This window comes from Oryctolagus cuniculus, chromosome 13, assembly GCF_051225735.1.
Source record: "Oryctolagus cuniculus isolate XC-2025 breed Fujian yellow rabbit chromosome 13, ASM5122573v1, whole genome shotgun sequence".
Taxonomy (NCBI): domain Eukaryota; kingdom Metazoa; phylum Chordata; class Mammalia; order Lagomorpha; family Leporidae; genus Oryctolagus; species Oryctolagus cuniculus.
In genome coordinates, this window is record NC_142879.1 from 106,577,383 (window position 1) to 106,605,297 (window position 27,915).

At 52.6% G+C, this 27,915-nt stretch overlaps 1 protein-coding gene across 18 annotated transcripts in view; it reads left to right on the plus strand.

Moving 5' to 3' along the window:
- The window catches only part of PRTFDC1 (phosphoribosyl transferase domain containing 1), a 90,897-nt gene that overhangs the window by 32,964 nt on the left and 30,018 nt on the right, over positions 1-27,915 (plus strand). For 9 of the 18 annotated variants that reach the window (XR_007909775.3, XM_089312434.1, XM_051821000.3 and 6 more), the window contains exon 4: positions 27,199-27,253. The exons of 8 other annotated variants lie outside the window; for them this stretch is intronic. Coding sequence is in view for 9 of the 10 variants with exons in the window: in XM_089312434.1 (XP_089168560.1) it covers positions 27,199-27,253 (55 nt within the window). In the remaining variant the exon portion in view is untranslated. Of the gene's footprint in view, positions 1-8,112; positions 8,718-27,198; positions 27,254-27,915 lie in introns of those variants that run through there. One more of the 18 variants, XM_089312443.1, reaches the window with a different exon arrangement.

Consider the following 27,915-nt stretch of genomic DNA (forward strand, 5'->3'; position numbering starts at 1 on the left):
AAAGACAAAGCTTTGTGTGTGGATGAAGCTCTTGGCTTTGGCCTGGCCAGGTGCCGTTGCCGCCACCTGGGGAGCGAACCAGTGGATGGAAGATCTCGGTCTCTTAAATCTTAAAAAAAAAAAAAAAAAAAGGAAGGAAGTTCTCTCCAGGGGAGGGGGGCCTCGTGGGTGTCTGTCCGTGGGCGGGCACCTTCCTGCTGTCCTGCTCACATACTGTATGTGGTCTGCGAAACCATTTGTCCTGCCCCTGCCAAGGTGGGGCTCGAAACTCCATAAATGGACAGCAGGCTAATTGTTAAGTTGGTCATTTCATATGGCCTGCGAATGATGTCACAAATATGCAAAGGGCCCTTAGCAGAACAGAGGTTCCCCAGGGCTCACAGGGGAGAAACTAGAGGCTTTGAGGGAAGGTGGAGGAGAGCGCCAAGCAACGTGACAGCCAGCCCTTTTGTAACAGGGATGTCTTGTTTGCCGAGGTTTCCCCTTTATTTATTTCTAAATGTTGATGTATAAGTTCACTGATTTATGTCCAACATGCGGATGAAGGCCAGGTCAGGGGGCCACACGCTGATTTCATAGTTTCCTACCCATCTGGTCACCTAACCTGGACACGGCGAAGGTCTCTGTTAGTTGAGGGATTTCATTTCCAGCAGGTGGCAGGTGCCGTAGGTGGTCCCCCGCAGCGTCGGAGTCCATACTGCTGTGTATTGAGTAGTAATTCCAGTGTGGGTCAGCGTGGGCCGTCCACGTGTGACCACAGCAGGACACGAGGGATGCGGCCCCTGGGGAGGCTGGCGCCCATGTTACAGAAGTGACGGAGCGCTGAGGGCTGGCTGTGGCCCAGCTGTGCAAGGGGAGGGAGGTGCTAGGAGAGCATGGTTTGCTCTTTCGTTCCGGAATTCAGAACAAAGGGCTAATCAGGCCTTGATTGTTGATGCTAGTGAGAATGGGGACAGGATGCAGCAAGCCAGAGTCAGCATTCTTAGTTTAAAATTTTTTACAAAATCTATTTATTTGAAAGGCAGAGTTGTAGAGAGAGGGGGAGACAGACAGATTAGGTAAGGGGGTGGGATTGTCTGTCTGCTGCTGGCTCACTCCCCAAACGGCTGCAACAGAAGCCGGGGGCCTGGAACTCCATCTGGGTCTCCCGCGTGGGTGGCAAGGGCCGGTCTTCTGCTATCTTTCCTGGGTCATTAGCAAGGAGCTGGATTGGGAGTGGTGCATCCAGGACTCAAACCGGCACCCATACGGGCTGCTGGTGTTGCAGGCATTCTATTGAATGCCTCCTTTTTTTTTTTTTTCTTCTTCCTTGGAGACAGGAACTCCTTCCTCAGCAGAGTGTCACCTTGGCCTTGGTGAGAGCAGGAAAAAAGACTCCAATTTCTCTATTAGTCAAGAGGAGCGCTCTCCAGTTCTAAGAGGGCACTAGATGAGGTCCAAGCGTCTTCCTCCTCATTCCTCAAAGACGTGTACCTCCCAGGTATTGAAATCTGTGACCTTCAAGGCCCTCGTCTAAAATGGCAGTCAGTCGGGGGCTGCATTGTGGTGCAGTAGGTGAAGCCAAGCTTACAACACTGGAATCCCATACAGAGCGCGGGTTCGAGTCCCGGCTGCTCCACTTCCCATGCAGCTCCCTGCTAACGGGCCTGGGAAGGCAGCAAAAATGGCCCAGGTGCTTGGGTCCCTGCCACCCGTGTCGGGGATTGGGATGGAACGCCTCACTCCTGGCTTCGGCCTGGCTGTTATGGCTGTTTGGGGAGTGAACCAGCGGATGGAAGATCTTTGTCTCTCTGTCTCCCTCTCTGTCAGTTACGCTGCCTTTCAAAATAAAATACTTGGAGGGGGAAAAGCCATAGTGTTTGCATATTACATAGATACTCTGCATATGTTAAATCCTCCTTAAGTTACTTGCAGTGCCCGATACAATGTAAATGCTGTTCTACTATCTTGCTTAGGGAAGGACGAGGAAAAAGATCTGTGCGTCTTCAGTATTGAAGAAAGCGTTGTTACTGATCTCTCCGTCTGAGGTTGGCTGAGCCTTAGGATGTGGAGCCTGCACGTACAGAGCTCCCTGTGTTTTAAGTGAGAACAGAGAAAAGCTAAAGGAATTAGAAGGGAAGAAGAATAGGAAAGGGGAGATGAGAGACAAGAGAAATTATAAACCCACATTTCATTAAACTTAAGATGATAAAGTATACAGTTACTGTATATGCAAGGAAACTTGCTTAAAATTAAGCCATGGTGTGACTTGAGTTCTTTTTTTTTTTTTTTTAATTTATTTGAAAGGCAGAGTTTCAGAGAGGCAGAGAGAGAGAGAGAGAGATATCTTCCATCCAATGGTTCACTCCCCAAATGGCCACAATGGCCAGAGATGTCCTGATCTGGAGCCAGGAGCTTCTTCTGGGTCTCCCACATGGGTGCAGGTCCCAAGGACTTGGGCCATCTTCTACTGCTTTCCCAGGCCACAGCAGAGAGCTAGATCAGACGTGGAGCAGCCGGGACTCAAACCGGCACCCAAATGAGATGCTGGCACTGCAGGCAGCAGCTTACCCACTACGCCACAGCACTGGCCCCAGTGACTTGAGTTCTAAGATTCATCCTGATCATTTGAGACAGGAAAAAATGTACAACTTAGTACTGGAATATTTTAGCAACATCATTGGCAAGAGGTTTTTTTTTTTTTTTTAACTTAATATATTTGCGAGGGAGAAAGGAAGACAGGGAACTCCTATCTGCTGGTTCTCTCCCCAAGGCCCCCAAAGCTGAGGCTGTGCCAGGCCAAACCCGGAAGCCAGGAACTCTGTCCAGGGCTCTCGTGGGGATGGCAGGGACTCAGGGATTTGAGCCGGCACCTGCTGCCTGCCAGGGAGCTCACTGACAAGGAGCTGGAATCAGGACTGGAGCCAGGACCCGCGCTCTGCTAATTCTAACACAGAATGTGTGCGTCCCAGCATGAACCTCCAGACCAGGAATTTGAATAGCTGAAATAGAACAGAGCACGCTCTCTCTTTACCCTTTGGTCTTAAATCTTGTCCTGTAACATCTGGCGGGCCAAGGGGTGGGAGTGGGAGGAAGACACAGTCCTGAGGCTGTAGGTGTTTTTCACCTTAGTATCTAAAATACTTGTAACATCCTCAGAACATTGTTTTCTGCAGACTCCCAAGGGAGAGTTATTTACTAAAGAATACATCGGGGATAGGCAGGGAAGGCTTGAATCAATCCACATAATCCCTGAAAACAATCAGGAGCGTTTATGAAAACTGTCAGGTAATTTCTCTGGACAGACACTTGAAACCTCCCTTGTACTCGATGCATAGGGAAACAGTGGGTGTTGACACTGCTTTTGGTTCTTAAGATCTATGACTGCTGGCTTCCCCTTGATTGCAAGAGGCAACCTCACTGGCAGCAAACGACACCTCATCTAGTGCTGCTCTCAAGTTACCTTGGGGATTTCGAATTCCTTCAAGTAAAACTTTTGGTTGCATAATAATGTTAGTATCAACATCTATCATTATCGCTCCTTATTTATATTCAAATTTCATTTGGATAGGGATATTTGTTAGGATTTGTCTTCCCTTAGGAAAAGCAAACACCTGCAGAGCAGATAAGAGAATCCTGCAAAGGTATTGAGGAGCCCAGAGAGACCCCTGAGGGTGGGGTGGGGGTGGGGGGTTGGGAGAGCAGCAGCTGGCCAGTGAGCTGTGCTGACTTAGCACACTGCAGCAGCCTGAGCCTGAACCCAGGACAGGGAACAAAACCCCGTCGTGGGATGGGGCGTGTTAGGGAATGGGCTCACTGGGCTGTGGCAGGTGTGGCAGGTAGCTGACAGACAGACAAAGCCCCGAGCCCCCGGAGCTGCGGGCACTAGGCAGCCAGATGTGTGAGCTGGTTTGGCTGCTCCTGCTGACGTTTAGTCTGGGGACGGCCTCACCCCAGGCCCTCCTCGGGTACCGATTCCTTTGATCCTCATGAGACCCCTCTCTGGTTGGTGCTCCTTAGAGCTCCTTCTCTCAGGCCAATACCAGGGGTGTGTCCCCAGGGGCACCTGGCCGGCCAGGTTGTGGAGGTTGGTCTAGGGCTTCGAATCAACACCAGAGCTGCCCCTTGGAGCTGAGAGGGAGGAAAAGGACCACAGCCCCCTGGAGGTGGCCACAGGGAGGAGGAGGCTCCCCAGGGCTTTGGGGGTGCGGGGTCGCCTCCCAGGAAGGGACCTGGGCACAGGAAACAGCACGAGGCCCAAACACAGAGCACGGCATGTCCTGGGCACTGGATCTGAGAACAAGGCAGATGGGGCCACTGCCCACGTGGAAGGCTCCAGACCCAGCATGGGTCCATCTCAGGTCCGGTGCAGCCCGTGAGGTCCCAGTAGGTGAGGCGGATGGACGTGGGGCTTTGTTGTTCAGAGAGAAGGCTGCGGAGCCTAGGTGCAGGGCCTGACTCGGTGGTGTGGACGTAGGCTGTGCCAGATGACCGAGGGTACCCCCGGGGCATTTTGTGTATCTGCACTGCCTCCCTGTCATCGTCGGAAAGCACCCTGGTCCCATGGAGACTTCAGCCTGCCAGACGAGGGATCTTCAGAAAGTACATGGAAAACGCAGAGTGGAAAACGACACGGGTGATGGGCGTTTGGCACAGTGGCGAGCACGCCCCTTGGAACCCTTGGCTCTGCCTTCCGGCTCACCTTGGGAGGGAGGCAGGGGCGATAGCTCAAGGACGTGGGCTCCTCCCACCCACAAGGGAGACCTTGGTTGAGTACTTGGCTCCTGCTTCAGCCTCGCACAGTCCTCGGCTGTTACAGGCATTTGGGGAGTGATCCAGCAAGGAGAAAATCTTCTCTTTTAGATAAAATACAAATAAAAAATTAAAAAAAAAAAACGATATTATTAGAGTCAGCTTTGTGGCCTATCAGGTAAAGCTGCCACCTGCAATGCCAGCATCCCTTATGGGCACCAGATCAAGTCCCAGCTGCTCCACTTCTGGTCAGCTCTCTGCTATGGCCTGGGAAAGCACAGAAGATGGCCCAAGTCCTTGGGCCCCTGCACCCACATGGGAGACCCAGAAGAAGCTCCTGGCTTCAGCCTGTCCCAATTTTGGCCGTTGTGGCCAGCTGGGGAGTGAACCAGCAAACAGACAATCTCTTTCTGTCTCTCCCTTCCCCTCTGTGACTCTGACTTTCAAATAAGTAAATCTTAAAAGAATATATAAATCTTAAACACACACAATGTTATTATTAATAGGTAATTTCGGCATATATTAAAAGGCTTGGGATCTGTAGCATTTGAGGATAAGAACCACTTAATTTTCCATCGACTACTTTGGTATTTACTTGGAGGATACGTTTGGGAAAATATTTCCCCCCTAGAGCACAGGAATGGAATTGAAACAGACACTGGCAGATTAGACACCAGTGCCGTAGAAGCAGGATGACTGCCCTGAGCACAAGGGCGGAGCAGTGTGTCCAGGGCCCAGACCCCAGTGGCAGGGCGGGCCTGCGGTCACACAGGCCGGGTCGCTGTGACTCAGCAAGGCCTTGGCTGACGGTGCTGCAGGTGGGGGAAGTGTGGGTGGCCGTGCGACCCCAGAGTCCAGAGCTGCCCCTTCCTCCCTTCCTCTCCGTGGCCCGGGGGTCCCTGCAGGAACCGCAGGATGCCTGCTGGTGCCCCCCACACCTGCGTGTGTGCGGTGTGGCGAGCCCCCTCCGGGTAGTGCAGGCAGCGGGAAGGGAGACCCAAGACCAGCCACACCTCCCAAGTCAGAGCACTAAGAAATGAAAATGTGGGGCTGGCGCCATGGTTCACTAGGCTAGTCCTCTGCCTGCGGCACCGGCACACCCGGTTCTAGTCCCGGTTGGGGCGCCGGATTCTGTCCCAGTTGCCCCTCTTCCAGGCCAGCTCTCTGCTGTGGCCTGGGAGTGCAGTGGAGGATGGCACAGGTACTTGGGCCCTGCACCTGCATGGGAGACCAGGAGAAGCACCTGGCTCCTGGCTTCGAATCAGCATGGTGCACTGGCCATTGGAGGGTGAACCAACGGAAAAGGAAGACCTTTCTCTCTGTCTCTCTCTCTCACTGTCCACTCTGTCAAAAAAAAAAAAAAAAAAAGAAAAAGAAAATGTGGGATGCATCCCCTCTTCCTCAAGCTAAGGTGAAAACAGGTTTATTTATTTTTTCAAATTTACTTGAAAGGCAGAGTTGTAGAGACAGGTTTTCCATTTGCTGGTTCACTCCTCGAAAGGCTGCAACAGCTGGGGCTGGGCCAAGCTGAAGCCAGGAGCCAGAAACTCCATCCAGGTCTCCCATGTGGGTGGCAGGGGCCCAAGCACTTGGACTATCACCTGCTGCTTTCCCAGATCATTAGCAGGGCGCTGGAACAGAAGTGGAGCAGCTGGGACTTGATCCCGTGCACATATGGGATGCTGGCTTTGCAGCATCAACCCTGGAAAACAGATTCTAAACACAGCCAGTTCCCAGCCCAGATCACTCAGACGGAATTAATTTCGCCTTTATTGTTGTAATTCTTTGAGTCACTTGTAACTGATGTGTTGCAGGCAGGAAAGATCATGACCTAGTTTTATTTCTGTATTTAAAGCAAAATTTACTTAGTGTGTATCAGTTTGGCCCTGTTTAAAAAAAACAGAATAACATTCTAGATGCTTTTTAGGGAGTGTTCTAAGAATTAAAATTTAGTAATGGTAGAAGGTTGGTGAATGTATTTTATCTTAGAAAACTATTACATAATTTAATATTTGTCTCTCTTATTGGATAAATGTAAACATACATCATATGGATGGATGGATTCATGTGGACTTTGCCAGGGACAGTCATTTTTCTCTGTGATAGTGTTGCACTACGCTTTATATGCAGAATTTGTCTACCAGGACACGTTATACTTAAGTCTGCTTCAGCTGTCTTTCCAGAATAAGAGCAGCAGGCACAGGTCTTTTAAAGCTGGGTTTGGGGCTGGCGCCGTGGCTCAACAGGCTAATCCTCTGCCTTGCGGCACCGGCACACCCGGTTCTAGTCCCGGTTGGGGCGCCGGATTCTGTCCCAGTTGCCCCTCTTCCAGGCCAACCCTCTGCTGTGGCCCGGGAGTGCAGTGGAGGATGGCCCAGGTGCTTGGGCCCTGCACCCCATGGAGACCAGGAGAAGTACCTGGCTCCTGCCTTCGGATCAGCGCGGTGCGCTGGCTGTGGCGGCCATTGGAGGGTGAACCAACAGCAAAGGAAGACCTTTCTCTCTGTCTCTCTCTCTCTCACTGTCCACTCTGCCTGTTAAAAAAAAAAAAAAAAAGCTGGGTTTGGGGTGGGCGTTTGGCACTCCTGCACCCCGTATCAGAGTTCCTGGTTCAAATCCTGCCCCAGCCTCTGACTCCAGCTTCCTACTGCTGCACTCCCTGCAAGACAGCAGGTGATGGGTGCCTGCCACGCATGTGGAAGATGAGGACTGAGCCTAGGTCTGGTGCAGCCCTGGCTGTCCTGGGCTTCTGGGGGAGTGAACCGCTGGATGGAAGTTACCCCTTTCTGTCTGTCTGTGTGTCTCTGTCCATCTCTCTCTCTCTGCCTTTCAATTAAGTAAAAATTTTTTAAAGGTTGAGTTAAGTTTATCCAGAAGAATAATACTAACATTGATTTGTCGACTGCTGTGTGAAAGTAAGCATTGTAGCAGACACCAATTCCTTGGTGTCTGACAGCATGATGGTTTAGGTGAAGTGTGGGAGGAAGGTGGGTTCCAGAGAGTTCCAGAACCTGTCCTGATGTCACAGAACTGACCAGGAAGGATCCCGGGCTGTGAAATGCATCACTGCCCCACCCTGCCCTCTAGAACGAGGCCCCACGGCCACAGGAGCTTTCGAGGTCGACAGGGACCCAGAGGGATCTGAATGCAGGTCACCACTAAGCCCTGGCCTGCGTGTGTAAAGATGACAGCCTGCCCGAATGTATTCGATTCGCATGCCCTGCTCAAATGACAGACTGAACAAGAGACAGGGAGCAGACCCAGTGGCAAGAGCCTTGCGACTCTGCACACCGGCAGTGTCATCGGGAACAGCAGGTGATGTCCTCATGTGCACACTCCACTCCCGGCTCCCACTTCTGTTGCCTCCCCCTCCTCTTCCAGTGTTGCAGGACACTGGAGATTGATCTTCAAGAGGCACCAAAGGGGTGCCAGAGACACAGCTATCAACTCTAGAAGATTCTGGAAGCATCTGCGCCTTCCTTAGCTACAGTAACATCACCCCCTCCATCAGTGGGGTCCTGAGAGTCTCCCTCTACTGTGTTTGGGAATCCCCACTGGGAAGGACACCTCTCCCTGCAGAGCCTGCCGGCGGTCCCTGTTGAGGATTCGTGCCATTTTCCCAGTATGCCCTTGTGGTGTCTTGCATTGAAAGGTGAGAAGATGCAGAGGAGGACACTCGGCGACAGCAACACCACACGAACAGGGCAGAAGCAGGCATGGAAAAGCATAGGAAGGGAAGCCCAAGAACACGGGAACGGAAGAAAACTTCAGAATACCACATTTAACAGTCCGTGGAGATGGAGTAAGACACGGTTCACCCTGAAGCCACAGCATGGCCCTTGGCCGGAATCGGAGGAGACGGGAAGAGAAGAGAGGTGCCCTGCATCACCTAGCGTGTGTTGAAGCCGCCGCTCTCGCTTCCCGCCATGAACCATCCCTGCGCCTGCCACTGAGGATGTGGTCCCAGCGCTCACTGTCCCAGCCTCCCTCGCTCTTAATAAGTGTCCCTGTGTCACAGCGAGGGGGCCTGCAGAGACTTCCCGGGAGAGAGATGGGTTTCTCTATTTAAAAATAGACCATGGGCCGGCCCCGTGGTGAAGCGGGTTAAGCCGCTGCCTGTAGTGCAGGCATCCCATGTAGGCTCCAGTTCTAGTCCTGGCTGCTCCATTTCCGATCCAGCTCTCTGCTGTGGCCTGGGAAAGCAGTAGAAGATGGCCCAAGTCCTTGGACCCCTGCACCTGTGTGGGAGACCCGGAAGAAGCTCCTGGCTTCCCATCAGCTCAGCTCCGGCCGTTGTGGCCATCTGGGGAGTGAACCAGCGGATAGAAGACCTCTCTCTCTGCCTCTCTGTAACTCTTTCAAATAAATAAATAAATCTTAAATACAAAAAACAGGAGGGCTGGTGCTGTGGCACAGGAGGTGTGGCTGCTGTCTATGATGCTGCCATCCCATATGGGCCCCAGTTCTGAGTCCCAGCTGCTCCAATTCCCATCCAGCTCCCTGCTATGTCCTGGGAAGGCAGCAGAGGATGGCCCAAGTGCTTGGGCCCCTGCACCCATGTGGGAGACCCAGATGGAGCTAAGGTCAGAGGAGCAGTAACTGGGGGGTGGGGTGGGGGAGACAGTGATGCTTTGCGCCAGGATGCTGGCTGGGGAGCTCGTGGGAAGCATTCGGATTCTGTGCCTATCTCACGTTTGTGGATGACTTGGGTGCTGGCGGCCGGCGCCACGGCTCGAAGGGCTGGGGCCGGAGTATGAACCGAGTTACAGTTGCTAAAATGGGGAAATGGGAGCACCCTGTATCGGGGTGTCTGTGTCTGATATCCAGCTCCCGCTGAGGTGGAGCCTGGGTGGCCGTCACGATGGTTCAAGGCCTTGGGTTCCCGCCACCCACGTGGGAGACCTGGGCTGGAGACCTGCTCGGAGACCCAGCTCCCAGTTTCAACCTTGGCCCCGCCTTGATTGATGCAGGCATATTGGGGAGTGTACCCGCTGATGGCAGCTCTGTCTACCTGTCTGTCTATCCGTCCATCTAGCTACCTGCCTCTCTGTCTCATAAATACAAATATACGTGGCATTAAAGAAAAAGGTTTTGAAGAAGCCGGGAGTCTGGATCTTAGACATCCGGAGAGGATGAACTTGCATGGCCCAGGCTGGAATTCAGGAGAGAGGACGAAGATGAAGTTGTCAGTTTAAGGGTGATGGGCGGAGCCGGCGCCATGGGTCACTTGGTTAATCTTCCGCCTGCAGAAGGTATGGGCACCAGGTTCTAGTCCCGGTCGGGGCACCGGATTCTGTCCCGGTTGCTCCTCGTCCAGGCCAGCTCTCTGCTGTGGCCAGGGAGTGCAGTGGAGAATGGCCCAAGTGCTTGGGCCCTGCACCCCATGGGAGACCAGGAGAAGCACCTGGCTCCTGGCTTTGGATGGGTGTAGCTCCGGCCGTAGTGGCCATGTGAGGGGTGAACCAACAGAAGGAAGATCTTTCTGTCTCTCTCACTGTCTGTAACTCTACCTGTCAAAAAGAGTGATGGGCATCCAGGAGGGACTGAGAGCCATGATACAGAGCGGGCGGCCCAGGGAGTGAGCACGGTTGGAGAGGAACTCTGAGACCAGAGCTCGGCGGCATCACCTCCCAAGGTTTCCATAGTGGGCAGGCAAGAAGAAACCAATACAGGAGGCTGAGGAGACCAGCCAAGGGCCACTTCCTGGGAGCCAAGTGAACCTGGGTGAAGCCTGGCCCCCAGGATTAGCGAGATGCAACCTGCTGGTGACCTTGGAAAGACCTTGGGAATGAAGAGGAAAGTACAGTTCAAACGCCTCTGAGTCAGGATGAGTGGCCGAGTGAGACAACCAACACAGGATGTGGTGTGAACATTGACCCTGGCTCCTTGCTCAGGGGCCTGTGCCGTTGTAACCTCACCTCGAGGGCGGTGGAAGCCAACTGCAGGAGGGTTTGTTTTCTTTTAGAAATGTATTTATTTAGGCACTGGCACTGTGGCTTGGTGGGTTAAGCTGCTGCCTGTGGCACCGGCATCCCGTATGGGTACCGGTTCGAGTCCTGGTGGTTCCAGTTCTGATTCAGCTCTCTGTTGATGCCCTGAGAAAGCAGTGGGAGATGGCCCAAGTGTTTGGGCCCCTGCAGCCACGTGGGAGGCCCCAAAGAAGCTCCTGGCTTTGGACTGGCCCAGCTCCAGCTGTTGCGGCCAATTGGGGAAGGGACCAGTGGATGGAAGACCTCTCTCTCTCTCTCTCTCTCTCTCTCTCTCTCTCTCTGTGTGTGTGTGTGTGTGTGTGTTTTCCTCTCCCTCTGTGTAACTCCACCTTTCAAATTAAATAAATAAATCTTAAATAAGTAATTTTTTTTTTATTTGAAAGGAGGAGTAAGAGCGGGAGATAGAGATGTCTTTCATCCGCTGGTCCACTCCCCAAATGGCCACACTGGCGGGTCATTTCGTAAGCATTCAAACAAATGGCATTATGCCAGGCTCGATTCTGACCTCCTTGTGGTCATGATCATAGTGGGGTGTTGCTCAGCCAGTTCTCTGGGCATGAAGAGTTGGCAGCCTTGAGGCTGTCGTTGGGGGCAGCAATTAACATGTCACTTGGGATATCAGTACCCCTTATCAAGCGCCTGGTTTGACTCTTGGCTCCACTCCCAGTTCCAGCTGCCTGCTAATGCACACCCAGGTATGCAGCAGGTGATGACTCAAGTGCTTGGGTCCCTGCCACCCACCCACGTGGAAGACCCAGATGGAGTTCTGAGCCCCTGGTCCAATCCACTTCCAGTTGTTGTAGGCATTTGGAGAGCAAAGCAACAGATAGGATTGATCTCTCTCTCTGCCTTTCAAGTGAAATGAAATAAGTAAATTTTTGAGAAGAGAGTGATCAGCTTGGTCCTGAACTAGGTTAAAGAGGTTAGAGCGGCAGTGACAACATGTCAGTGATAACCGACAGCATCTGGTGATGACCTCCAACAGACCACATCAGTACATTTACAACTGCACAACTAGTGATCTCATGAACCCAGAGGGTCAGCCCAAGAGGAAGAGGGAGAGATTGCCTGCCATTGTTCCTGGTCTGACACCCTCCTCTCCCAGCTAACAGAACTTTGAACCACGAAGGGATGCTGACTGCGGGATTTCATCTGAGCATAGAGTTCGCCCACAGGATGAGTGTGCTTTGAAAGCTGGGCCCCCGGGGGGGTCGTGGATTTGTGCTGTTTTCCCAGTATGTCCTCATGGTGTCTCGCGTTGAAAGATGAGAGGATGCAGAGGAGGACACTCAGCGACAGCAACACCACACGAACAGGGCAGAGGCAGGCATGCAAAAGCATGGGAAAGGAAGCCCAAGACCACGGGAACGGAAGAAAACTTCAGAATACCACGTTTAACAGTCCGTGGAGACGGAGTAAGACACGGCTCACCCTGAAGCCACAGCAAGGCCCTGGGCCAGAATCGGAGGAGACGGGAAGAGAAGAGAGGTGTCCTGCATCACATAGTGTGTGCTGAAGCCGCTGCTCTCGCTTCCCGCCATGAACCATCCCTGTGCCTGCCACTGAGGATGCGGTGCCAGTGCTCACTGTCCCAGCCTCACTCGCTCTTAATAAGTGTCCCTGTGTCACAGCGAGGGGGCCTGCAGAGACTTCCCGGGAGAGAGATGGGTTTCTCTATTTAAAAATAGACCATGGCTGGCGCCGCTGCTCACTAGGCTAATCCTTCGCCTTGTGGCGCCGGCACACAGGGTTCTAGTCCTGGTCGGGGCGCCGGATTCTGTCCCAGTTGCCCCTCTTCCAGGCCAGCTCTCTGCTGTAGCCCGGGAATGCAGTGGAGGATGGCCCAAGTCCTTGGGCCCTGCACCCCATGGGAGACCAGGAGAAGCACCTGGCTCCTGCTGTCGGATCAGCGCCGTGTGCCGGCAGCAGCCCACCGGCCACAGCAGCCATTGGAGAGTGAACCAACGGCAAAGGAAGACCTGTCTCTCTGTCTCTCTCTCTCACTGTCCACTCTGTCAAAAAAAAAAAAAAAAAAAAAAAAGACCATGGGCTGGCGCCGTGGTGAAGCAGATAAAGCCACTGCCTGTATTGCAGGCATCCCATGTGGGCTCCAGTTCTAGTCCCGGCTGCTCCACTTCCTATCCAGCTCTCTGCTGTGACCTGGGAAAGCAGTAGAAGATGGCCCAAGTCCTTGGACCCCTGCACCTGTGTGGGAGACCCGAAAGAAGCTCCTGGCTTCCCATTGGCTCAGCTCTGGCTGTTGTGGCCATCTGGGGAATGAACCATCGGATAGAAGACCTCTCTGCCTCTCTGTAACTCTGTCTTTCAAATAAATAAATAAATCTTAAATACAAAAAACAGGAGGGCTGGTGCTGTGGCACAGGAGGTGTGGCTGCTGTCTGTGATGCTGCCATCCCATATGGGCCCCAGTGCTGAGTCCCAGCTGTTCCACTTCCAATCCAGCTCCCTGCTATGTCGTGGGAAGGCAGCAGAGGATGGCCCAAGTGCTTGGGCCCCTGCACCCATGTGGGAGACCCAGATGGAGCTAAGATCAGAGGAGCAGTAACTGGGGGGTGGGGTGGGGGGGAGACAGTGATGCTTTGCTCCAGGATGCTGGCTGGGGAGCTCGTGGGAAGCATTCGGATTCTGTGCCTATCTCACGTTTGTGGATGACTTGGGTGCTGGCGGCCGGCGCCACGGCTCGAAGGGCTGGGGCCGGAGTATGAACCGAGTTACAGTTGCTAAAATGGGGAAATGGGAGCACCCTGTATCGGGGTGTCTGTGTCTGATATCCAGCTCCAGCTGAGGTGGAGCCTGGGTGGCTGTCACGATGGTTCAAGGCCTTGGGTTCCCGCCACCCACGTGGGAGACCTGGGCTGGAGACCTGCTCGGAGACCCAGCTCCCAGTTTCAACCTTGGCCCCGCCTTGATTGATGCAGGCATTTTGGGGAGTGTACCCGCTGATGGCAGCTCTGTCTACCTGTCTGTCTATCCGTCCATCTAGCTACCTGCCTCTCTGTCTCATAAATACAAATATACGTGGCATTAAAGAAAAAGGTTTTGAAGAAGCCGGGAGTCTGGATCTTAGACATCCGGAGAGGATGAACTTGCATGGCCCAGGCTGGAGTTCAGGGGAGAGGACGAAGATGAATTGTCAGTTTAAGGGTGATGGGCGGGGCCGGCGCCATGGGTCACTTGGTTAATCTTCCGCCTGCAGAAGGTATGGGCACCAGGTTCTAGTTCCAGTCGGGGTGCCGGATTCTGTCCTGGTTGCTCCTCTTCCAGGCCAGCTCTCTGCTGTGGCCAGGGAGTGCAGTGGAGAATGGCCCAAGTGCTTGGGCCCTGCACCCACATGGGAGACCGGGAGGAAGCACCTGGCTCCTGGCTTTGGATGGGTGTAGCTCCGGCCGTAGTGGCCATGTGAGGGGTGAACCAACAGAAGGAAGATCTTTCTGTCTCTCTCACTGTCTGTAACTCTACCTGTCAAAAAGAGTGATGGGCGTCCAGGAGGGACTGAGAGCCATGATACAGAGCGGGCGGCCCAGGGAGTGAGCACGGTTGGAGAGGAACTCTGAGACCAGAGCTTGGCGCATCACCTCCCAAGGTTTCCATAGTGGGCAGGCAAGAAGAAACTGGTACAGGAGGCTGAGGAGACCATCCAGGGGCCACTTCCTGGGAGCCAAGTGAACCCGAGTGAAGCCTGGCCCCCAGGATTAGCGAGATGCAACCTGCTGGTGACCTTGGAAAGACCTTGGGAATGAAGAGGAAAGTACAGTTCAAACGCCTCTGAGTCAGGATGAGTGGCCGAGTGAGACAACCAACACAGGATGTGGTGTGAACATTGACCCTGGCTCCTTGCTCAGGGGCCTGTGCCGTTGTAACCTCACCTCGAGGGCGGTGGAAGCCAACTGCAGGAGGGTTTGTTTTCTTTTAGAAATGTATTTAGGCATTGGCACTGTGGCTTGGTGGGTTAAGCTGCTGCCTGTGGCACCGGCATCCCGTATGGGTACTGGTTCGAGTCCTGGTGGTTCCAGTTCTGATTCAGCTCTCTGTTGATGCCCTGAGAAAGCAGTGGGAGATGGCCCAAGTGTTTGGGCCCCTGTAGCCACGTGGGAGGCCCCAAAGAAGCTCCTGGCTTTGGACTGGCCCAGCTCCAGCTGTTGCGGCCAATTGGGGAAGGAACCAGTGGATGGAAGACCCCTTCTCTCTCTCTTTCTCTGTGTGTGTGTGTCTGCCTCTCCCTCTGTGTAACTCCACCTTTCAAATTAAATAAATAAATCTTAAATAAGTAATTTTTTTTTTATTTGAAAGGAGGAGTAAGAGCGGGAGATAGAGATGTCTTTCATCCGCTGGTCCACTCCCCAAATGGCCACACTGGCGGGTCATTTCGTAAGCATTCAAACAAATGGCATTATGCCAGGCTCGATTCTGACCTCCTTGTGGTCATGATCATAGTGGGGTGTTGCTCAGCCAGTTCTCTGGGCATGAAGAGTTGGCAGCCTTGAGGCTGTCGTTGGGGGCAGCAGTTAACATGTCACTTGGGATATCAGTACCCCTTATCAAGCGCCTGGTTTGACTCTTGGCTCCACTCCCAGTTCCAGCTGCCTGCTAATGCACACCCAGGTATGCAGCAGGTGATGACTCAAGTGCTTGGGTCCCTGCCACCCACCCACGTGGAAGACCCAGATGGAGTTCTGAGCCCCTGGTCCAATCCACTTCCAGTTGTTGTAGGCATTTGGAGAGCAAAGCAACAGATAGGATTGATCTCTCTCTCTCTCTCTCTGCCTTTCAAGTGAAATGAAATAAGTAAATTTTTGAGAAGAGAGTGATCAGCTTGGTCCTGAACTAGATTAAAGAGGTTAGAGCGGCAGTGACAACATGTCAGTGATAACCGACAGCGCACTGGTGATGACCTCCAACAGACCACATCAGTACATTTACAGCTGCACAACTAGTGATCTCATGAACCCAGAGGGTCAGCCCAAGAGGAAGAGGGAGAGATTGCCTGCCATTGTTCCTGGTCTGACACCCTCCTCTCCCAGCTAACAGAACTTTGAACCACGAAGGGATGCTGACTGCGGGATTTCATCTGAGCATAGAGTTCGCCCACAAGATGAGTGTGCTTTGAAAGCTGGGCCCCCGGGGGGTCGTTGGCATGTTTCCCATGAAGTGGCTGAGATGTAAGTGCCAAGTGGAATTGAAACTTTGTCGTTGTTGTTAATCCAGAGTCTAGAAGTTACTTACTTGACAAAAGTAACAAATAGAAAAACCAAAGACAAACATGCTGCAGTAATCCACAAAGCCTTCACTCTCACTGTCTCTTTCCCTGGTCTCCGGGGGTCCTCACGTGACACTGTGGCGATAAGAGAACACCACGTGTCTACCCCTGCTTCCTCAAAATGAACCTCTCCACCCCTCCCTTCCCAGTATAGCCACTGAAATTCCCCCTTCCTGGGCAACTGATGATCTCGGTGAGTGGAGAGAGATGTGGGAATTGAAAGTTTTACCTATTAGCACTGGCCATACTGAAAGTCCTTTGTGTTTTACTGAGGGAAAAGATTGTTCGATACTGCATGGTCAAGTATGATCTCCAAAAGAATCGCAGGCAAACCTTCGCTGTGACCGTAGCTTCTGACTTGGTGAGGGGAAGTGACACGGTCTGACGGAGTATTTGACAGGATCGGGCAGGCTCCTGTGTTCATGGTGGAGACGGACGTGGTGCAGTAATTAGTCCCAGTGAGAGCTGAGGGGTCAGGCAGGTGGCCCTGGGGCAGCGGGAAGTGCGATTCTGGAATTTGTTCATAACACAAAGCCAGGAGTGCTGGGCGTAGGTGAGAGAGTTCCAGGGTGACTCAGAAACTGGGGGCATCGATGCCAAAGAGGGGAGAACGTTTGCAAAGCCTGCACCTGGTAGAAGTCTCCTGTGCAGATAATAAACGGCTCTCATACCTCGTGCGCAGACCAACGACCCGTCTTGGAAATAGGCCAAGAATTTGAGGCGGCAAAGGGTTGGGGTAGGCCCTCTTCCAAAAGGATGGAAGCGGGGTGGATGGGAGCTGGTCCCCAAGGAGACGCAGACCAAGACCACAGAGACACTGGCGATGCCTGCAGTGAGAGGCCAGCGGGGACCCCTGCTGGGGAGAAGCGGCCCTTGGAGCCCACACACTCTGCGGCCGGGCATGGAAATAAACGGAACTCTAGGGAAAACGTAAGGTCCAAGCAGAACAGTGTTTGCCAGTGGCTACAGCGGAGGAGAAGGAAGTCATTAAAAGCAGACAAAAGAGGGCTTTTGGGGGCCAGCGCCACAGCTCACTGGGCTAATCCTCCACCTGCCGCGCCGGTACCCCGGTTCTAGTCCCGGTTGAGGTGCTGGATTCTGTCCCGGTTACTCCTCTTCCAGTCCAGCTCTCTGCTGTGGCCCAGGAAGGCAGTGGAGGATGGCCCAAGTGCTTGGGTCCTGCACCCGCATGGGAGACCAGGAGGAAGCACCTAGCTCCTGGCTTCGGATCGGTGCAGCGTGCCAGCCGTAGCGGCCATTTGGGGGATGAATCAACAGAAGGAAGACCTTTCTCTCTGTCTCTCTCTCTCACTGTCTAACTCTGCCTGTCAAAAAAAAAAAAAAAAAAAAAAAGACTTTAGGGGTGATTGTGGTGATGGGTATGTGACTATCCATTCATTAGAACTCCTTGGTTTATATACTCACCATTAGTTTGTGTAACCTGTACCTCAGAGCTGGTTTTCTTAAAGTAATTCTACATAGTACTTCCTCTTTTATTTTTGAAGTCAGCAGGTTTTAATTGCTTGGGATTCGGGAAGTAATACACAGATGTACAGTGCTTAGGTTATCTTGGTGGGAGGCAGGGGTGGAATAGCGCGGGCGTTTGGTGCATGGTCCAACTGCCATCTTGGATGCCCTCATCCCATGCCTTGTATATATATATATATATTTTTTTTTTTTTTTTTTTTTTTGACAACAGAGTTAGAGAAAGGTCTTCCTTCCATTGGTTCACCCCCCAAATGGCTGCTATGGCTGGCGCTGCGCCATCCTCCACTGGCTTGCACCTCGGTTCGCTACGTTCTCGTCGTGCCGGGTGGGTCTGAAATGAATGCCACACTCCCACACTCCTGGAGGCAGAGAGGCGCTGTGTTCTGGGAGTCGCAGATCCTCAGCTGCTCCACGTGCAACGCTAGTGATGGCGTTTCGTAAGACCCTGCGCCGCCTCTCATGTGCGTTGCAGCATTTGGGGGTGGATGCCATTGTCTCTGTTACTCAGGGTATATGAGAAAAAGTTGGGAGTTATCCGATGACCTGCTTGCAGTCGCCCAGCTCGCGAAGTGAGAATTAAGTCTTCCGTCTCCTGGCTCTGCAAACAGTGCCGTTTCCGCAACCAAAGCAGCCTTGTCCCCCTGGTCCTTAACACGCATTCACGTTGTCAGGATTAAGACTGCCCTGAGTTTGCTGAATTAGTAGCTTTGGCTGCCGTCCCGCTTACCGGAGTTAGAGTGCGTAGGAGCCCATCGGGGTGGGCGTGAGCATGGAGCGGTGCCCTGTTACTGCTCAGCAGGACCCCTGGCTAATATCACTGAGGGGCTCATGGCCCCGTGGACTTTGGGGGAGAGGTGTGAAGTAGCAAAGGGTATAGAGGATAAAACGCGGAATAAGAACATTTGAAATCTGAGTGTCCAGTGTTGCATACTAGCTTCTCACTATTGGAAGAAAGGGACTTTTTTTTTGTCCTGTAAATAGCTATAAAAATTGCATAGAAATATATGTAATATTTTTAAAGACCTTTTTAAAAAAGATTTTAATCATTTATTTGAGAGGTAGAGTTATAGGCAGAGGGAGGGGCAGAACCATCTACTGGTTCACTCCCCCAATGGCTGCAATGGCTGGAGCTGGACTAGTCCGAAGCCAGGAGCCAGGAGTTTCTTTGGGGTTTACATGTGGGTGCAGGGGCCCAAGGACTTGCACCATTTTCTTCTGCTTCCCCAGGCCATAGCAGAGAGCTGGATCAGAAGAGGAGCAGCAGGACTCGAACCAGTGCTCATATGGGATGCAGGCACTGCAGGCAGAGGTTTAACCTGCTGCACCATAGTGTCAGCCCTGAGATATATGCAATATTTTAAAATCTATCCATTTAACCTGCTGAAAGTCTGTATATCAGTGATTCTGCTGGATTCTGTGGATTTGGGGGGAAATGAGCCATACCCTGTCCCTGTCCCTCGTCCCTCAAGGGGCCCAAGCTTAGAACGGGAAGTGAGCGAGCAGACGAGTGAGTGCGGAACCATTTGAGCTGGGATCATGGACATTTCACAAGGAATGACAGCCTGTATCCCAGATGTTTATTAAAGTCCTGCAGTATGTCCCTCTAAGCTTTGAGCGAGATGCTCTTAGCTACACTTTAATTTCTGAGTAAGCAGGACTCAGAAACATCGGACGCCTGGTTTAAGACTGCTCATCCCAGGATGAGAGTTTATGTTTTAAAAAGCTGCCCTGGGTTGTGTGTCTGAGCTACCAGTTAACACGCAGGTTGTTGCCGGGGTCCCACATCAGAATACCTGGGTTGGATTGCTGGCTCTGACTCCTGGCTCCATCTTCCACCTGCTAACGCAGACCCTGGGAGGCGGCAGTGATGGCTCAAGCCTGTTTGGTTCCTGTCACCCACACAGGAGATTCAGATTGGGTTCCTGGATGCTGGCTTTGGTGCCGTGCCTGGCCTGGGTGTGTCATGGTCATCTGGGGAGTGAACCAGTGGAAAGAAGCATGCTCGCTCACTTGGTCTCGCTCTTGCTCTCTTTCTCAGATAAATAGCTTTTTAAAAAACAAAATTTTAACTTCATGATCTATAAGTGTCCTTGGGAAAGTTCACGGTGCATGCATGCTATGAGGGGAAAAAAATGCATGAATTTCAAAAAGCTTTCACACCAAAATAAACTTCTCTTTAAATTCTGTCTTTGCTATGCACTTTTGAAATCCTCTCCTGGTTTCTTCTTGCGCGAGATTGTGGGAGACATTGAGATACACGAGGAGACATTGTTGGGTACAAATACTGCCTTGGAACACACCGTGGTAGTCTCCCGGTTCTGCAGGACGGAGAGCCTGTTCTGTGATGTGCAGTCCAGCCAGAACATGTTGCCAGTGCTCCGTACCACGGTGGAGACGCGAGGGTCTGATGCAGTCCAGCGGCTCTCAGTGAAACTTCATTATAAAGGCCCTATTCAACATTCATCGTAAATGCCTTGGACCGAGTCCTAGAAAGCAGTGTTGCCCTCAAGTAAAATTTTCCCACATTCCATGTTCCCAACCCTCGGCGGCTAGAAAGCCTACAAAGGAGTTTAGCTGAAAATCAAACTCTTGGGGCAAAGGTCGTAGCACTGGGCGTCCCGACTCCAGAATGAAACGGCCTTTTATTCCCTGTGCTCTGTTTAGACTGGGTGAGACTACTTGGAAGTGAATTTGGTTGTCATTTAACATTCAAAAAAGGGCAGAAAGAAAGCGATCTTCTAAGTATCTCTGTTGTTGTCCTTGTTACGTGTCTCCAGTCAAACGATTTGGCGTCTTCAGTGCTGTCGCTGAAGCCACACGCGCGGTCAGGAGTCAAGGAAGGTGTAATCTCTCCAAGAATGAGTTTGTTGCTATTTTCATGGGAAGATTGTTGTCTGAGAAATTTGGCTTGACTGCTTTGAGTCTCCGGACGTTCTGACTCCCGGAGCTCACTTTCTGTCCGCGTTTCCTGAGTCGTTTTCTGCGTTCAGGGGGAGAGAGGGGAGAGGGGAAAAGGGGGAGGGAGGTCTCCCATCCACTGGTTCACTCCCCAGATGGCTGCAACAGCCAGAGCTGGGCTGATCTGAAGCCAGGAGCCAGGAGCTTCTTCTGGGTCTCCCATATGGGTGCCGGGGCCCAAGCCATCTTTCACTGCTTTCCCAGGTCATAGCAGAGAGCTAGATCAGAAGTGGAGCAGCCAGGACTTGAACCGGCACCCATATGGAATGCTGGGGTGTCCGGCGGTGGCCCAGCCCACTACACCACAGTGCTGGCCCCAGTTTCTTAATCCTTAATGTTTGCTCATCTTCTATGTGTCGGGACCCTGCTAAGACGGCTGGGCCCGGGATGCTGGGTGTGAGAAGGTGCCTGGTGGGGACAGTGTGTCCACACGAAGCCTGGGAGCCGATGGGGGTTGAGAGACCCAGCAGGTGTCTCCCTGCAGCTTCTACAGCTGTGCAGCACAGCCACGGGGGCGGGAGGGACAGGGCACTGCATGCTCAGGGTGTGACGGGGAGCAGGTTTACAGACAGGAGCCTGGCGTGTCCTGAGGGGTTGGCCGTGACCCTTTGGGTGCAGAGGGTGGACAGCCATGGAATGCTTCCCTCTGCCCGGAGAAGGTTGCTGTTGGCTCTTTGGCGGCAGAAGAGGTTAGAGATGGGAGGGTCATTGCCATAGTCCAGGCCGGACATGAAGAGAGTCTGACCAAGGCATAGACAGAGCGAAGCTCCAGGCATTGTGGAAATCCTCTGACGCCCCTCGGGCAAACAATTTCATCTTCATGGGCCTAACCATCGCCACCAACGAGCCCCGCCCCCCAATGCCACCAGGCAGCCTCTTTGGGTTTTCCCTAAGTGCACCTGTGTCCTCCACGCCCCTCGGGCTGACACCAGTGCGTCTATCAGATTTCTTCCGAAACGTCTCTTTGCGGAGGTGTTATTTCTGACCGCCCTGTCTGAAACAGGATGCATTCTCCCTCGTGCTTGGTCACCTGTGTGAGTTTCTTGCCTGAACTGATCACTGCACGATGCATTATTTATGTGTTTACGAGCTGTCCGTCTCCCAAGAGTAGACACCTTGGTCTGTTCACTGTAGTATCCACAGAACAGGGGGTGCGTAGCACGCAGCTGTGCCCTAAATCCTCTCGGATGAACCTAAAGGACCGGGTTTGGGGTTCCTGCCTTTGTTTTCCTTCCTTTCTGCCTGGTCTCCTACCTGTCTGTGCACCTATCTGATCAGAGCAGCAAGCAGAGTAGTGATAGTGCCACTAGCAATTCCTTCACAGGTTATTATCCAGGCGTCATGTAAATGACTAATTCTTGGAGATGGTGAAATAGCGCATTGATGACGACGAACTCCCCTAGGTGACAAGTTCTGACTCATGGGTCCTAGGAGGGAGCGCTCTTACAGAGGTAAAAACACAGGAGAGCGGGCCCTGACCCCAGAAGCTGGAGCGTGGTGCTGCTAGGAGATAAAACAGGGCATCATTAGCGTACAGGTGGAGACTGAAACCCTGGGAGGGACTGATGGGTGAATTGGGTGGCAAGGATGCGGGTGGTACCCACTGAGGTGCAGGTTGAGGAGGAGGGTGGACACCCAGAAAGATCGCTGGTGTGTAGCTTGAGGACCGAGTGGGTGTGGCCTCCATGAGCCTTGGCTTAGTCTCTGTGGGGTCCCTCGAAGCTCAGCTGTCTCCTCGGGGTGTTTCCGGGAGAGAAGGGACTGGAAGGTTCTCTGCAGAGGGTGCCCAGTGCCATGGACCCGCAGTGTTCCAAGCCTGCCTTGCAGGCAACCAGCGGGCCTCCCCAATGCTCCCTCCCACCCACCCAGAGGCCACCCTGCCTATGGCACGGTCTGGCAGGAGCTCTTGGGTCCCGGGCACCCGTGGTGGGAGTGCACGAGGGGCTGTGCCAGTGTCCTTGGGAAGGGCCTCCTCCATGAAGACACGCCATAGCAGGATCTTTCCTCCAGTGTGGGGCATGCCACAGGCTCCCTCTGTCAGCTTCCGAAGCAGGGAAGAGAATCCCAGTTGCAGATGCACACAGGGGAAGTGGCACCAGGGGGCCCAGACAGCCCCCCCCCACCCCGTTCCCATCCCTAAATGCCATCAAGCGAGGCCCCTCCAGGAACCCAGGAACGTGAGGAGCCTTGCAGATCAGTTAATGGAGAGAGAGACTAAACGTTTCCCTTTGTGGTGTTGAGAGACTGGGGCATGGCCATGAATGAATGAAACTGTGTGTTTTTCAAGCACCTCCCCCTGCAAAGGGACCCCTGGGACAGAGGGCCAGGGAAGGGCCAACAGACCAGGAAAACTAGCCCTGGGCCTCTCTCGCTTCTCCTAGGAGCTCTTTCTCCATAAACGTGGTGGGGCAAGTGTGTTCAAAGAGCAGCTCCTTGAGCACTGGGAGTGCCTGTTGATCACTTCCTTTGCTTGTTTGAAGAACTCTGATTGGAAGAGTAAGTAAGGCATCAGGTAAGTTCCCAAAGCCCGAGCGCACAGTTCAGTGAATTCTTCACTGAGGGTTTGTGTGGTGAGCAGCAAATGGAGCATCTTCTGTTATTCTTTGTTTGAAAGGCAAAGTGACAGAGCAAGAGAGCGCTTCCGTCCGCTGGTTCACTCCCCAAGTGGCTGCAACAGCCAGGGCTGGGCCAGGCGGAAGCCAGGAGCCTGGATCTCCATTGAGGTCTCCCAGGTGGGTGGCCGGGGCCCAAGGACTTGGGTCGTCTTCCACTACTTTCCCAGGCCACTTGGCAGGGAACTAGAAAGGAAGCAGAGCCACTGTGGTTCAAACTGCCGCCGACCGCTATAGCCTTGTTGACAGCGTATCTTTGTTGGGTAACTGAACGGGTACGCAGCTCAACAGTTATGTCAGCGTAGCAACAGGAGGGAGAAGGAAATCTAGCTGTACTTGTGCTTGGAGTGTAGACCGCCTAAAGAACATGCAGGAGCCAGCGTCCCCCGGAGCACCGTGGAAAATCTCCTTTCCCAACACAGACTGCAGTGGTTCCGAATGTGTGAGCCCCCTATTCCAGTCTCGCTGCTGATGCGCTCACAGACCCCAAGGGCCAGAGCGGAGTGGATCTCTCTCCTGCCAAGGATGGCTCCAACAACTGCTGGGCCATCTTGCTCTGAGGCCCCAGGGACACACACGTTTCCAGAACACCTGGCTGTAGCTGCAGGTGCCGTCTGTGGCCATGGAGCAGATAAAAATGGACAGGGTCGGGGAGGTGCTCCCATGGGTTGGGAGTGGTTGGCATCCATCCGCAGCTCTGTGTCGGCCAATCAGGCCCCATGGCATGAATGCCCAACTAGAATGTGGATTGCTGCTTTTGTACAGAGCCATTTAAAGATTAAGGGGGGAAAAATTCCTGGGCGATCGCGGCCACGTCCCACCCAGTGAAACTGGCAGCTCTGGTGGGTAAGCCGGTGCGCTGAGCCGCCGGCTCTCTTCTTGCATCCAGGGTTCACTGCCAAAGGCAGCTCCAATCGTGCAGGGAGGGGCTGCAACCAGGCCCCCCCCAACTTTGCTCCGCGTTGTCTCTCAACAACCTCCCGCTGCATCGAGCAGTGGGGCGCGTACTGCAGTGAGATGCCTGGTGTTTCCAGAGCCCTCGTCCCTGTGGGTGGGCTCCTGTGGGCCGCCTGTGTTCCTTTCTCGTCCTGAGCAACTTGCTCTGTGTGGCTCCTGTCGTCATCACAGGACTACAGCAAGCCCCCACTCCTCTGCCAACAAAGACACACCCGCTTGGTCTCTTTCTTACCTAGCTGCAGGTTTCTTTTCTCTTAGGGACCGGATGTCACCCCGCTCAGCCATTCAGGAAGCAGACAAGAGCCTGGCATGGCTGCTGGAGACATTCAGGAATTTTCGTCGTGGTCTTGTGAGACACACACACACACACACACACACACACACACACACGGAAGCACAATCATGTTCTAAGTTGGGTGATGATATGTGAGGATTCTGGAGAAGTTTAGAAGGTCAGACACATTTCCAGTGCTCCAGCATGGCTTCTGGCTTATGGTGACTTTGGGTGTTGACAGTTTAAGGCTTAACGTTCAGACCCCAAATTCCCCAATCTCATCTCAAGCGCTGAGATACAGAGAGAGAGGGAGGTCTTCCACCCACTGGTTCACTCCCCAGATGGCTGCAATGGCCTGGGCCAGGCCAAAGCCAGGAGCCAGGAGCTTCTTCCAGGTCTTCCACATGGGTTCAGGGGCACAAGGATTTGAGCCATTCCCTGCTGCTTTTCCAGGTGCATTAGCAGGGAGCTGGATTGGAAGTGGAGCAGCCGGGACTCGAACTGGTGCTCATATGGAATGTTGGCACTGCACAAAGTAGGCTTAACCTACTATGCCACAGCGCCGGCCCCCAACATGTACAAAATTTAGCAGTTAAAATTTTAATGAAGTAACTGACTTGCAAGTAATATTGTATGGGTTTATTGATTTGGTTTATACGGCATTTTTATTCAATGAATGATTTATTCAGAGAGAGAGAGAAAGAGGGTCTACTCCAGCCCTACCCTGCTGGTTCACTCTCCAAATTCCCTCAATGGCTGGAGCTCTGTTGGAGCTGAGCCAGGTCGAAGCTGGGAGCTGGCAACTCGATGCAAGTCTCCCTCATGGGTGGCAGGAGTGCAGCTACTTCAGCTGGCTCCCAAGGGTGCACATTAGTGGGAAGCCAGAGTCAGGAGCCAAAGCTGTCGCAAGCCAGGGACTGCGGTATGGGGTGCAGGTATCGTGACTGGTTTCTTAACCAGGCCAAATACCCCCGTGAGTAATTCTTGTTAATTCAGTGGGTGAATTTGATGAGACTATTTGGATAACGAAGAGCTAGGTATCCCAAAGACCACTTTTTATTTTTAAGCCAGGTTACTTGTTCCCAAAATTAGTCAGCAGTTCTCTCTCTACCTCCGCTCAGGATCCTAGAAGGGTGTGAGGTGTTGCCTTAGTTAATCGGCTGGAGGAAGAGGGCAGCTTCCTAGAGCCATGAAAGCTATTGGGGAAAACTCAGATGCAAAGCTTGTAAGTTGGGGCTGGCACTGTGGCACAGGTTAAGCCTCTGCCTGAAGCACCGGCATCCTATATGGATGCTAGTTCAAATCCTGGCTGCTGCTCTTCTGATCTAGCTCTCTGCTATGGCCTGGGAAAGCAGTAGACATGGCCTAAGTCCTTGGGCCCCTGCACTCACAACTGGAAGAAGCTCCTGGCTCCTGACTTTGGATCGGCACAGCTCCGGCTATTGCAGCCACCTGGGGAGTGAACCAGCAGATAGAAGAATGACACACACACACACACACTCTCTCTCTCTCTCTCTCTCTCTCTCTCTCTCTCTCTCAAATAAATACATCTTTAATACACACACAGACACACACACACTTGTAAGTTACCTGAGGCCATGGGAAGTATGCGCTCAGAGCCCCAGTGTGCAGTCTTTGTGTGGTTTCTGCATCCCTTCAAGCGTTGGCCAGACACAGTGCACAGCCCTCACACCCAGGGCCGGGTGCCTCTGAATGGACACCAGTGGGGTCCTGGTCCTCCCGTCTCAGTATCGCTTTAGGTTCTCACAGGCATGTGTGCTTGTGAGGAGATTCTGAAAGGGCAAATACTTACATTATCTCATCCTGATGATATGTGAAACTCCATCCAATAAATGGAGTGGGCTTTTTTTTTTTTTAATTTATTTATTTGAGAGGCAGAGCCAGAGAGAGAGAGGTCTTCCATCCACTGGTTCATTCCCCAAATGGCTACAATGGCTCCGATCAGAAGCCAGGAGCTTCTTCCATGTCTCCTATGTGGGTACAGGGGCCTAGGCACTTGGGCCATCTTCCACTGCTTTCCCAGGTGCGTTAGCAGAGAGTTGGATTTGAAATGGAGCAGCCGAGATACGAACTAGCACCCATATAGGATGCTGGCCCTGCAGGTGGAGGCTTAGCTCACTGCGCCACAGCACCGGAACCTGGAATGCATTTTTGATAAGAAGAGTTAAGTTGCATTGATAAATTAGGCGAGCTGTGGAATTCAGCTTTTGGATGACATTGTAAAAGTTGCTTAAAATTCATTTTTATATATTTGTAAGTCAGAGAGACAGAGACAGAGATATCTTCCATCTGCTACATCGCTCCCCAAATGTACACAACAGCTGGGGTTGAAGCCAGGATCTGGGAACTCAATACCAATCTCCCACACGGGCCATCACTTCTGCCTCCCGGGGTGTGCATTAGCAGGGAGCTGGATCAGAAGCAGAGCCAGGACCGGAACCCAGGCATTCCCGCTATGGGATGTCGGTCTCCCAGATGGTGGCTTCACGGCTGAACGCAACACCTGTCCTGGAGTTACTAGTGGTTTCCTTGTAGTATTCTTGAGTTTCGGAATGTCCCCACTACCACGTGGTTTCCACAAGTCTGCTTCTTTCTTTATAAATTAAACCTGTGAGTTCACTGATTTCCAACCCATCTTCTCCCCAGTACTGGGAGATGTGAGCCCTTCTATATCTGTGCCTGTATAACAGAGAACATCCATGAAAGCATCATTATTAGTTAATTCAGAACTCCTCCTCGCAACCCCGTTTGCTGTACTCTTACTTAGATGATCTCACTGTTGTGTTGGTGACATGTTTAAAACAGCCATCATTTGCCGTGATTGTCCCTTCCTATTGTCTTGAGACTTGGATTTTAAAGAGTCAAGTTGTACATTTTCTTCTCTCTCAGGCATTTGGTTCAAATAGGGTGTCTCTAATAACCGCATCATGGCGTCCACTTTCTGGTAAGTTGAAAAATCAGTATTTTAGAAATGCTCCTTTTGATCTCTCTGCAATGGGTAAATTGCTTTCCAAAACAAGTTCTTGTCCCTTGAGGTTTCTGTTTTTTAAAGATCCATTTACTTATTTGAAAGGCAAAGTTGCAGGGGAAGAGAGAGAAAGAGAAAATCTTCCATCTAGTGGTTCAGTCCCCAAATGGCCATAATGGCCAGGGCTGGGCCAGGCTGAAGCCAGGAGCCGGAACTCCATCTGGGTCTCCCATGCGGGTGGCAGGGGCCCAAACAGTTGGGCCATCTTCTGCTGCTTTCTCTGGCACATTAGCAAGGAGCTGCATCGGAAGAGGGGCATCTAGGACTTGAGGTGGTACCCATGTGGGCTGCTGGTATCTCAGGCAACAGCTCTACCTACTAAAGGTTTTGTTTTTGTTTTTCTGCTTTATTTGAAAGGCAAAAAGAGGCTGACAGAGACCCATCTTCCATCTGCAGGTTCACTCCCCGAATGGGTTCACTCCCAGGCTGGTGCAGGCTGAAGCCAGGTGCCAGGAGCTCCAGCTGGGTCTCCCATGTGGGGCACAGGGACTCAAGTACTGTTGCCTCCAGGTTTGAATTAGCAGGAAACTGGATTGCAAGTGGAGGTGGGACTCGAGTTGGGCACTCCAGTATGGGAT